The sequence below is a fragment of the Clarias gariepinus genome, chromosome 4, assembly GCF_024256425.1.
Source record: "Clarias gariepinus isolate MV-2021 ecotype Netherlands chromosome 4, CGAR_prim_01v2, whole genome shotgun sequence".
NCBI lineage: Eukaryota > Metazoa > Chordata > Actinopteri > Siluriformes > Clariidae > Clarias > Clarias gariepinus.
Genome location: NC_071103.1, coordinates 17,241,237 through 17,253,620, shown reverse-complemented (window position 1 = coordinate 17,253,620; position 12,384 = coordinate 17,241,237). Strand labels below are relative to the sequence as shown.

The 12,384-nt window shown below is 38.0% G+C and overlaps 1 protein-coding gene across 1 annotated transcript; it reads left to right on the top strand.

Annotated features, from left to right (window-relative positions):
• Positions 1-494: 494 nt before the first annotated feature.
• Positions 495-11,072, top strand: LOC128520305 (gonadotropin-releasing hormone II receptor-like). Its single transcript, XM_053494492.1, has 4 exons — positions 495-630; positions 5,942-6,493; positions 8,599-8,800; positions 10,210-11,072. The coding sequence occupies exons 1-4, from the start codon at positions 622-624 to the stop codon at positions 10,605-10,607; spliced, it is 1,161 nt and encodes a 386-aa protein (XP_053350467.1). The 5' UTR covers positions 495-621; the 3' UTR covers positions 10,608-11,072.
• The last annotated feature ends 1,312 nt before the right edge of the window (positions 11,073-12,384 follow it).

Genomic DNA, 12,384 nt, shown 5'->3' with positions numbered 1-12,384 from the left:
TAGTAATAATAATAATATTAATAATACACTTTGTTAAAATGCAGTCTAACCTAAAGCTTGCCAAGGCACTTTTGTGGGACATGGACTTTTTCTCAAACCTGCAACTACAAAGTGTAAAGTACAAACAGGCTAACACTCTTCTAGAGAAATTTGTCCTGCTCTGTGAGATCAAATACTCTATTAGATATTCAGGTATCTTCAGTCATGTCTTCCGTTTATAGCACACAAATCGCTCTGAACTCCGTTTAGCCTGTGAGCTGCAGTAGGGATTGGTTTGTTAGGTGGTCGGGGTGTGTTAGCAGGTCCCACTGAGGAGCTCGGGTTCTGCGTCATGACGCAGTGATGCGCGCGCTGAGTGCTGAGTGCTGACGCGTTCCCTCCGTCGCGCGCTGCTTTTACCGGATACCGGCGCGAGCTCACTTACCTGCTGCAGTGTCACAGCAGCTCGCCATCTCACCTTACCGCACTGGCTCATCGTCTTTAACAGATTCTTATCAGAAATGGAAGTTTGCATTGAAAAAAGTGCTAGGATTCGACTGTGTATTGTTAACGAAAACCCGGTTTTTATTTGGCGTTATAGAGGATGCGATTCTCTGTAGGTGGACAGGAGCATTACATTGCATGAGGCAGGTAAGATCTTTTCATTTTTCAGAATTTAAAATTGTACATATACAGTATTATTCCACTATGCATAGTAAGCAATGTCGGATTATTGAGGGGATATTTTATCAAGAACTTCTGTAAGTTTTATAAAAGAATTATGATTTCTTAGATTCCGACAATCTGACTTTTCATAGCTATTTTCCCCCACATTGCTAGAAAAGATGTAGTTGTTCAATAGTTAGTGTGAAAGAATAAATGTTAATAATTATTAATGGATAAAACAAACAAACAAAAACAGATGTCCCTGTTTAATAGTAATTAGACACACTTGCACTAATATACTGTTCTTTTTACATTTATGGCACCTGGCAGACGCCCCTATCCAGACTGACTTAGATTTGTCTATTTTTTATACACCTGAGCAGTTTAGGGTTAAGGCCCTCGCTCAAGAGCCCAGCAGCAGCAGCTTGGCAGTGTTGGGATTTGAACTTGTGACCCTCAGATCAGTAGTCCACAGGTTTTATAATCCACACCAGTCAACAGTTTTCAATAACCATATTTACTCCGAAGTTAAGGATGGTGAGACAGTTCAAGCCCTTACTGTGAGCTGAGGGTTTTACTGTAAATAAGGCTCATTCCTGTTGAGATTATGTTTAGAGCCACGACTGAAACATTCTTGCTCTAATTAAAGAGATTAAACTGAAGGTGGAATTTAATGTTACATAATTTCAAATAGCAGGTGGGAGGGAAAAGTTATTTGGTGCAGTGGCTCTGCTATGGCTCATGTTATGACTGCTGGTTAGAAAGTAATTGTATTTGCTCTTCGGTCAAAGAGTGCACATTAAAATGGAATCTTAAATAAGCAATTGGAGGAACATTAACCTTTCACATGTAAAAGTAATGTATTTTAATTTATATTTTGTAAAATTTTTAACACATGGGACATTGCTATCTTTAGATTCTTTCAGTAATAATATTAAAGATGTTTCCCAAATGGTCATTTTTACAGTATGTGGCCAATCTGAGAGCATGCGCATTAGTTAGCCTTTAACCATGACACATCTTTAGCCAAGTAAGACCAGTGTCAGTGTTTTAAAACTATTTCTTGCTGCAAACCCAGTATGTAAGAAGATAATGCCTTTACAGTATGTATTATTTACTGTTATAACCACCCATGACTGTGGGCAAAAATAAAAATACATGTTAAATAGATTTGTTTATTTTATTAGAACAAATTTTCTTCACTTAAAGGTTCATTTCATATTTCCATGTCGAGATAATTGACCACAAATATGATTTCCATAACCTTTTTATATATCATGGTCAAGGGTGCCAATAATTATAGGACAGAATCTAAATTGCCATAGGTCAGGAGAGAGGTAAGAATAACTTTGTCTACTTGGATTCTATTACAACTTAGGAAAAATGTGTTAATAATTATGACTTCTTAGTTACATGTGAAATAAGTAATTCTATTAAGATTATGTGTCTCGTGTCATTTGATATGACAGAACCATTTTTGTTCTTTCACTCTTCAAATCCCACTGCATGCTAAAAAAAAAAGACCTTTGCGCTGCAACTGAATTAAATTCCTCCGGCTTATTGCTGAAAGTCACCATGGGGACTTACTGAGCTTAGTGGGTATTTAGTCATTATGAATCGGATTAGCATCCTGACTTGAGAAATGATTCATTCATATTTCAAAATGAAGGTTAAATAAAAATAACTGAACTGTTAAGGAACAGGCAGACTGTAAAGGCTCTATAGATAAGACGCTGCTCGTAACTGTACAGCCCTCAAGTCTGGTCTTTGAGCATGTGATCCAAAATGCAGCAGACGGTTCAGACTTTCAGTAGGCGAGCACAAAGGAGATGAGAACAGGCTTTGTCATTGTGTCACGCCTATCAGTCCTTGAGCCTGAATGATATCGTGCCTCAGGTGGGGATAAACTATAGGGTAGAAGCGAGGCAGTAACAGAAAGTGTGGTCGTTCATTGCACATGACACTGAAAATAGTTCAATATACTTTCAGAAGCGTCAAACACTATTCAGGCCTGCTAAAGAGAGGTTTCTTACAATCTAAGAGCTGACATAAGATTGCATAATTGCAAGTAGGTGAAACTGGGTTGCAGGAGCTGATTAAATTGTCTTCATTTGTGCGGATGAGCTCTTAACTTCATTACCCTCAAGTAATATGTAATAAATTTGACCTTTTTATTGCTTAAGGTAATTTAACTTAATTAAATTACTCTAAATATCATTTAACAATCAGCGAGCTGCATTCCACTACATTCACATTATCTACAACTGCACTACTACTGAATCTACAGTCTTTATAATAATGTGTTTATATTTGTATCATCTATACTGTGATGACTGTGGAGGTTTCTGCTAGCAGAAATACAATCATACATAATTAATACATAACTGTGCATGCCATGCATTCTGCCATTCAATTGTATGTAGTTCAGATTTTAATTTGTAATTCAGTTTGACTGACCTTTAAGGGTTAAGCATCAGTTGAGCTGACCTTTCACCCTTAAATTGGCAACATTTACTGGACTTCAATCTAAAGCCCCATGGCAAAAAAAAAAGAAAGTGTTAATAAAATAATTATGAAAATTATTATTTTAATAAAACCCTGTGCTACCCTAATGCTACCATCAAGTCAGAAAGTTTTGTTAGTACTGCAGAGCCATGATCAGACTGTCTCCTTTATGTACATAAAACTCTCCAGGAACTCCTAATACCCCAAACATGTGGAAATCGCTTGGAGCGTGGTCAGGACTGTATAGGAGGATACGGCAATAATTCTCAGCCAAGTTTATGTAATGTGCGAGGGGTGTCTGTAAATGATTGTGTGTACAGTTCCCACAGACAGTTGCATCTCTTTCGCAAGTTGGTGACAAGTTATCCATCAGTTTTCACGGATCCACTCACTAAATGATAACAGGAAATACTGCAGTGGGCTTTGAGCCACCTCAGCCCAGGATCATCATTCATTTACACCATTCAAATATTTTACTGCAGCTAATAGTCGCATCACCGTACTGTGCTTGAAGTCATCTGTAAATGTCTATCAGGATTTATGCCTTCATTAATGAGAAATTTACAACCCTCATACTAAGAGACCTAGGACTGCAGTAAAATCCAAAAGGATCAGTATTATCTGTTCAATAACTATTGCTGTATCTCAAACCTATAAAGTAAAAAAGATCTTATAAAAAGAACCATGTCTAGCTACATGTCCGAGTGTTGTGGATTTGATGGCCACTGACCCAGTCATTTTATTTTTTTTCAAACTTTGTGTAAATGCAGAAACTAGACTGAAAGCGAGAGAGATCACTCACTGCAACAGACATTATACATCAATACATATCAATATTAAAGACTAAATTCAGCAAAGCCAATACTCTTTATAACTGTCCAACTCCAGCTTAGCTAGTGCTGGCCTTAGCTCTTTTGAGGAACACAATGAATTCACATTCACATTTTTACACCATCAGCACACACATATTCCGAAGATACATTTTAGTTTGCAAAGGTATGAAGAATACAAAAGAAAAGTACAATGTTAAGTCATACAGTATACGCATACATTTTGAAGGTACAGTATACTACATTCACGTTCACATGGGGTGCTACTGTATATATGATGTTGAATAAGACCACCACATTGTAGCCATAAAGATACAGTTAACCAACTGATACTCTCCTCTAGGGGTGCATCTAAAAATAGCAATACTGTTGCCAAATGATTTGTTCATTCCTCATTTTCTCTAGCGCTGTGAGTCACATCTACCCTCAACTTCGTGTGTGATCCATGTCAGCACTTTCTCCAGTGCTGCTTGTAATGGGAATATTAAAGCAGCTCAATGAGAGACTTTGGGTTCTTAGATTTTTACAAGATTTTTTAATGAAGGAATGCATTAGCAGTCTGATTTGAGGAAAGCAAATGTGGTTTGTGGTAATGATTAATAGGTATCTTTTTCTGCTGCAAATATTTTTCTAACACCAACAGTGGGTTTCTCTAGACATGCTGTAAATACATTCTGCCATGTTTTGAAAGCAGTCCCAGAGGAGGCTTGTTTCAACACCCTTTTTTTAATCCTCCCCTTAGTGGGCCTGCCACAATGGAAGAAAAAAGAAATGGCCTCAAACCATTTCTGGGCAGGGTATATTATCTAATAAATTGCTGTCTGTGTCTTTTTTTGACAAAGCTTAATAAAATATGAATAGAAATAATGCTGTTTTCAGTTACAATCACAGCACATTTTTGTAGGGTGGTTTAAGTGCTTAAAAAAGATGTGAAGGTAAGGTTAGCTTGGATTGGCTAAGTAGTAAACTAGGTAAAACCGTGGTAAACATCAAGGTCATTGACTGGCATTTAAAACTCTATATGTCATGGAGGTCTATTGGTGTGCTTTGGTGGTAACCCAGTGATGCACACACAATAGAAGGACAACTTTGAGGACATGCAGTACAGTAGGTAGTCTTCTTTGTACAGCTTTCACAGCCAAAAGTATATTTTATACTGTCAAATTAATTTAATATTTGAAGGTTATTGAAATTATTTTCATTTTATTTTATTAAGCTTGGCATATTCTTTTTCTATTGACACATGAGATGAGGTTAAGTATTTATTTTTACATGGGAATTTCAATAAAATCGCTCTTAAATGAAGCCGTAAAATCGATTGCCATTTGCAGAAGACTAACTTTCACCTAACTCACATCTTTCACCTCTTGTACAAAACAAAGACTGGGCTTGGAATTAATGCCACCTTCCCTGTACAGTCCTGATCTCACTCCAAATGATTTCCATGTTTGGGCTGTTAAAGGAGTTCCTGGGAGGCCAGTGTTTCACTTGTGAAGCACGCAGTCTGACCATGGCTATGGCGTACTGAGAACACTTTCTATTTTGATGGTATCCAAGTGAAATGCTTTATTTCAGTGAAAGTGCATTAGTGTGGCAGGGGAGTATATACCGAAATAAAGGTAGATTTTAACTCTCGTTTATGTATCTCGTGTTCTATTGTTCTGCACAATCAAATGTTGGACTTGACTATATGTTAATACAATATATTTGTCAACAAAATAAGAAATTGTAAACTTTAAGTGAGTAAATATGTTTAAAAATAGTTTTTTATTAAAAATTTTGTTTATTGTATAATGATTAACATTGTATGGAAATCCTACATAAATGTGACTACATGGATAGCACGTTGTAATTTGCTAAGATGTCGGCTTTGGCTGTGTTCAAGCCAGTTATCTTTTATTTTTAAAATAAGAAACCTTGTAATAAAGTACTGTTTTTTTTTTTTTGTTGTTTTTGTTTAGAGCTTGAGAATTCTGGGTAACTGGATGCCGAGGAACGACTCTCTCTTTTCCCCCTTAGAGCTAGACACCTCTCTGCAGGATGTCTCGAACTCCTCTCTCTCCCCGCCACTGGCCGATTGGGTGGCTCCCACATTTACCCGGGCGGCACAGTTCCGAGTTGGCGCCACACTGGTGCTTTTCCTGTTTGCAGCAGTCAGTAACCTGGCACTCCTTATCAGCGTGTGCCGTGGACGGGGACGGCGACTGGCTTCTCACCTGCGGCCCCTCATTAGGAGTCTGGCCGTAGCAGATCTGATGATGACATTTATCGTGATGCCACTGGACATGGTGTGGAATGTGACGGTACAGTGGCACGGAGGTGATGGTCTTTGCAAGTTGCTTAGCTTCCTTAAGTTGTTTGCCATGCAGGCCTCTGCATTCATCCTGGTGGTGATCAGCCTGGACCGACAGCATGCCATCCTGCACCCTCTCGACACCCTTAATGCACACCGGCGCAACAAGAGAATGCTGGTGCTGGCATGGAGCCTCAGCTTGCTCCTTGCATCCCCACAGGTGGGCTACAACACCCTACAGTGTATATGTTAAAAAAAGAAAGGGAAACTGTGTTGTGCTATTTTCATTATGGATGCACCAGTATCCACTGTGTTCAGATTATTTCTGTGGTTCTTTTCACAACAGTACTACTATTGTGACCGAAAATGCCTGCTCAAATGGTCCATTAAGCTCTCGGGGACATTCAATACAGTATGCTGCGGGTATTAAGTAGTTTAATTAAATTTAATTGGAGTAGACAATTGCCAGTCTATCTAGAAAAACTGTTTAGCAAATAAATAGAGAGAAAAGTATATATTCATCAGAAATAATAAGGAAGAGGTGGAGCACTTTTTTTTTTTTTGTGAAAAAAAAATGATCCTGGATAATCTGGTCCTCTTATTTAAGTGAACATTACTGCTTCTTCTGTATACACTTCAGACGATTAGTCATTTTCCAGATTAAAAAATACTGTATACGGTTGAAATCTTTCATATTTATTTTATAACAGCATGTGCTAGAGACCTGAACTATTGCCTTGAATAAGTAGCTCATCCTCCCACATGCATAAGTGCATACATCAATTTTTACATAAGCTGTCTTGAATAATGAGCTCGAATCTGCTATGGGTGATATTTCCACAGCAAGAATGTGCTCTGGTGGTGGCCAAGCTCCTGCCATCACCTGAAAGGTCATTTTAAAATCCAACATTAGGTTGATTGGTGAATGTATTATGCCATATTTAACAGATCTTCTTCCAGACTAACAGACACACACACACACACACACACACACTGATCCTTTTGTGTGCAGTCTGTGCAATTTGTATATAACAGGTACAAAATGAAGCTGATGTTGACATGAATAAGGCTTTTACCATCATGATTGCTTTAGCTTTTCGATGTTCTGCCCCAAAACTTGGCTCTAAAGGGTCACATGAGGGTCACCGGATGAAAACCGCAGCAGTAATGAGGATAGTTCAAAGCATGCCTATTACTGATGCATGGCACAAACATTGCCCGGTTTATTTGTCACAAGCATTGTCCCAAAACATGCGGTATGTTGTAATAGGAAAATATTAATAACAAGGTGCTGTGATGCTTTATTGTCCCATAACAGCACCTCTCAGTGGGTACATCATTATACAGTAAAATCACCAACAATCTGCTGTGTATTAAAGAATGCATCATATACGTTTTTTAACAATCTGTTTCTGGCTACATTTACTGTCGTCCAAATTCTATAAAACAAAAAAAAATCTTATTATTAATATTTATTATTATATATACCAAAATAGAGTTTCCAACAGATCTGAAATATACTGAACTTATGGTGTTGACCAGTGGAGCAGGACGGCACAAAAGTGGTATATTGCATACAACAGTACACATGGCCTTTAACACAATATTTTTTTAATTATTTAATATTTTGATTCTAATTCTCAGATTTTGGAGATCCAGTCTACACTGTTTTTCAGACCATATAGCCCCTAAAACCAGAGCATTTGACTTTGCCATTTTATGCATTACTATGTTTTTTTTGCAATACTATATCCCATATTTTGGTAGCAGTAAAATTTACACATTTTAAATGTACAGGTAATTGCAATAAACACTATTAAAATACTAAACCAATAATAGATTGATCACAGTTACTTGGGATGTGTATGATGTCAAACACAGGTTTCTATGCAACGTCTCAGTGTGTGTGTATGTGTGTGTGAATGTGTGTGCCAAGATATGTTGTGTCTGGACTAAAATATGCCAGGGTATAACATCAGGGTTATGTATTTCAGAGGAGCTCTAGGATTGCAGGAAATTGTATATGCACACATGTCAGCAGCAAGGGATGATGCAGAACGCTTCCGCATCCGATTTTTTCTTCCTAATTTAATATACACCTACTGTAGCAGGGCTGGGGGAGGATGCATGTGAACACAGCAGGTGATGCAGCAAGAGATAAAAGAATTAGGAAGGAGCAAGTAATGAATGTAAACAGGAAGGAGCGTATCAAATAGAATTGAAACTAATTGAAGTGTTTATTATGACATCTGTATAGGTTGGGTTTATGGATCGATTATTTTTTTCCCCCCAGAAATTTCACTCAAACATTTGTCTCTTTTTCAGTTGTTTATCTTCAGAGCTATCAAAGCAGAAAAAGTGGATTTCACTCAATGTGTAACACATGGGAGTTTTCCAGAGCGATGGCAGGAGACAGTCTACAACATGTTCCACTTTGTCACTCTCTATGTTATACCTCTTCTAGTCATGAGCTGCTGTTACACCCGCATCCTCTTCGAGATCAACAGACAGGAACACAAAAACAAAGGTAATTGTAGAAGCCGGTAGTTAAATCTTGAATTGCGAGCATTATTTGTTCCGGGAACATGCTTGTATATGAAATTTCCCATTAAGAAATAATGGAAACTTCGATGATTCGTTTCACAGCCCAAAAATATTCATATTAAATAATTAATACAAAATATAAAGTAAAAAAATAAAACAAATTAACCTGCACTTTACCTTTGAAAAGATTTCCAACAGAGAAGTGTTTCCGTTTCAGTGTGTGTGTGTGTGTGTTTGTGCGAGCACATGCACCCATGTGTTGTGTGTGAAGCTAAAGTAAGACGGGAGAGGAGAGGAAGGGGGAGAGAGCTACTGTGTAGGATGACTTTCACACACACATGCGCGTGTTTGCGGGCACAAACACAATGACACTCCCGTGTGCACACACACTAATAGAATCACTGTTCTCTGACAGACTGAGACTCTATAAACTGGATCTTTAATGACACTTGTTTTTGCTTTATGCGGCACATACACACACGTTGTCACAATGTTATAATAAACAGTATATGCGCATATGGATGGTGACTATACGAGTGACGCACGCGCCCTGAGACTTACCCACAATGCCGCAGCGTGCATGAGAGAAGAACCATTAGCTCAGTTGGGATCACGTGACGCTCGGGTGACAAAGCGCATGCGGACTACTCGTATATATCAAGCCCTCGCTCATTTATCAAGGTAAAATTGATTTTAAAAGTTTACTCGTCTTGCAAAAACGTTCACAGACCACGTCACTCACAATCCAAGGTTCCAATGTAGTTTAACATGAGCTCCCTCGAATGATGGCAGCAGTTAATTTTTATTTAATCGTCCTGCACGTTCAGTTACCTCTTTGTAGGTAAAAAAAAAGATGTTTTGGCAACTCTGCATGCTGCTACTATATTTCAAGGAGAGAATGCAGTTGTTGTGTAGCTCAGCGCAACTTTTTTGCTGTTTTGCATCTAATTTAAAATTAATAGTACACTGAGTTTTATCAGCTTTCTGCCAACCAGTCTACTCTACATAAACATTGTTAAGCCAAATGCATGCTAAATGGAATAAAACCTAAAGGATGTTTACAGCTACAATACTCAGGCACTTTAAAATTGCATAATTTGAGAAATAATTATAATCCCTCTGATGCAGATAAAGGCAAGTCTCACTAAAGGAGCAGTTTATGTTACATACAGTAGTGAGGTCTATCAAAGATTATAAAGTACGGTAGGTACATTAATATTGCGTAGTGCAGTGCATTTTCCCAGCTCAAAGAGCATAATTATGTAACTTAATACTAGAAGATTTACCGTCTATAATAATAAAAAAATTTAATGCAGATTTTAAGTTATTCTGCATCTATAGTAGGTTCCATATAAAGTATTTCAGCTGACAGGATCTGCTTCCTCTGTGCAGCGGGGGAGTCGTGTCTCCGGCGCAGCCGAACAGACATGATCCCCAAAGCAAGAATGAAGACGCTGAAGATGACAATAATCATCGTCCTGTCATTCATAATCTGCTGGACTCCATACTACCTGTTGGGGATCTGGTACTGGTTCCAACCAGAGATGTTGAAGGTCACTCCTGAGTACGTCCACCACCTGCTCTTTGTATTTGGTAACCTGAACACCTGCTGTGACCCAGTGATCTACGGCTTGTACACTCCGTCTTTCCGCGCTGACCTGGCGCGATGCTGGGGATGCCGTTCAACCAGCGACTCCCCTCGCTCTCTGGAGCGTCTCTCTGCCCGACAGGGGCCTCACAGCGCAGAGCAGGAATCCGATCCTGCCAGTGTGAAAGGAGCTGAGGGCTAAAATAAGAACAAACAAACAGATTTATACCTGAGAGATCTATCCTGAAGCTGTCTACACTAAAGAAGATAAGGAAGTGGATTACAAAAAAAGCAGTTTTTTTTTTTTTTTAGAAATGTAATGTAATTGGATGTAATAAAATGCCCAGAAATGTTTAATGTCAGACCAGAAATCCTGATGGCAGACGCATTGCAGCAGATACATCAGCATTAGAGCTGTGATTTCTGTGATGCTGCCAGGTGCACGGCTGGCTTTTGCAATATCTTCCATTTTATAACAGCAGTGAGTGACATTTCCTGCTGCAAATCTGCGTCTCTGTGCTATTCTTTAAAAAACAAGTCTTAACATAATTTCATAGTTACATAAAAACATAATTAAAATTAATAACCCTGCAAATCCTACACACTGACTGATTAACAGGGATAAAGTGTGTTTAAAGGCTGAACCACTTTCTGCCTCTGCAGACTGCAGGCTTTAGCTCATTTTGAAAATGAAAAGGAATCTCATTTCACATTGTGCCACGTTGAAAGCTCGCTTAGCTCAGAATTAAATAGAGATTTTAAAAAAAATTTATGTGCATAGATAATCTGCATGGTCTTCGGAGAGCAACAAGTACAGTACGCTCATTGATATTTGTGGGTTGTGAGTTTGGTATGTTTGGCTTGTGGATTAGTGTATACAGTATATGAGACAGAGAAAGATGTTTATAGGAGTCGATACAGTATGTGTTGAATACATCGTTGTCTTATTAGCAATAGCGCTAATCAGCAGAGCTACTTTTAATGCAGGTAATTGTAATAGGTGCTGGTCACTGCTCTACAGAGGCTCACTGCCTGCTTTAGCCACACTAAAGACAACGGAACAACACTCTGAGCAAGAGGAGTTGTATGCATACAGTTTTCCCTCATCTCATTGGTCTGTAGACTTATGATAGATTAAGTAGAGATGAAGACTGGAAAGATATAGTGTTTCCTGATACAGTATTACAAAATCAAAGATTAGATTTAAGGAGTACATGGTGATATCTGGACTGGGGTTTTCCTTTTTTTATTTACATTAGTAGTTATTATTAATAATAATAATAATAATAATAGTAATAGTAAACGGTGAGGACTGATATAAACTAAAAAAATAGCGTGATGAAGATTATTAGGTCCAGGTTTTAATCAGCACTGATTTCATGCCTAACATCCGTCTCAGGAAGCTCAGGTTAATCATCCAGTGATTTATCATGTGTTACATTTTTATCATAAAAGGGCACAGCTTATTTTTTTTTTTTTTTTTTTTTTTCCGTTTTGAGATTCAGGACAGAGAGGGAGAGAGAGGCTTTTGCCATATTGAAGGTACTGTGATGATGAAGTGCCTGTTACAGTCTTTTGCTTCATCTTCCTAAATGTTGTTTTAGCCAGCATGAAGGCATACAGGCAAGCGTTTAACATACTATGGACCTGGTCTAAACTGTCATGGTTATATTTCAACATATATTACTGCATAGGCATTGTGATATAAGGTACTAATGCACAAAATTAGACAGCAAGTGATGGAAAAAAAATGAATTAAAGATTAGACTGATGCAGTAAAGAATTACACATGAGAAGAATGTGGTGAAATCCTGTGCCTTGAGTCAGTAATGATAATATGGCATGACTTGCTTTTGTAATACAAAACGTGCATTTAAATGTATATCCATGCACACAAATACTGTACATACACAGAAAATATCTCATAATTTTGAGAATGTCCCAGGAAGCTGTATAATCCTGAGTAAACTGAATAGCTT

Excerpts from the sequence above, each read along its gene's own strand:
- LOC128520305 (XM_053494492.1), top strand. Across the intron at positions 6,494-8,598 it reads TGCTCCTTGCATCCCCACAG|TTGTTTATCTTCAGAGCTAT; the intron begins GTGGGCTACAAC and ends TCTCTTTTTCAG. Across the intron at positions 8,801-10,209 it reads ACAGGAACACAAAAACAAAG|CGGGGGAGTCGTGTCTCCGG; the intron begins GTAATTGTAGAA and ends TCCTCTGTGCAG.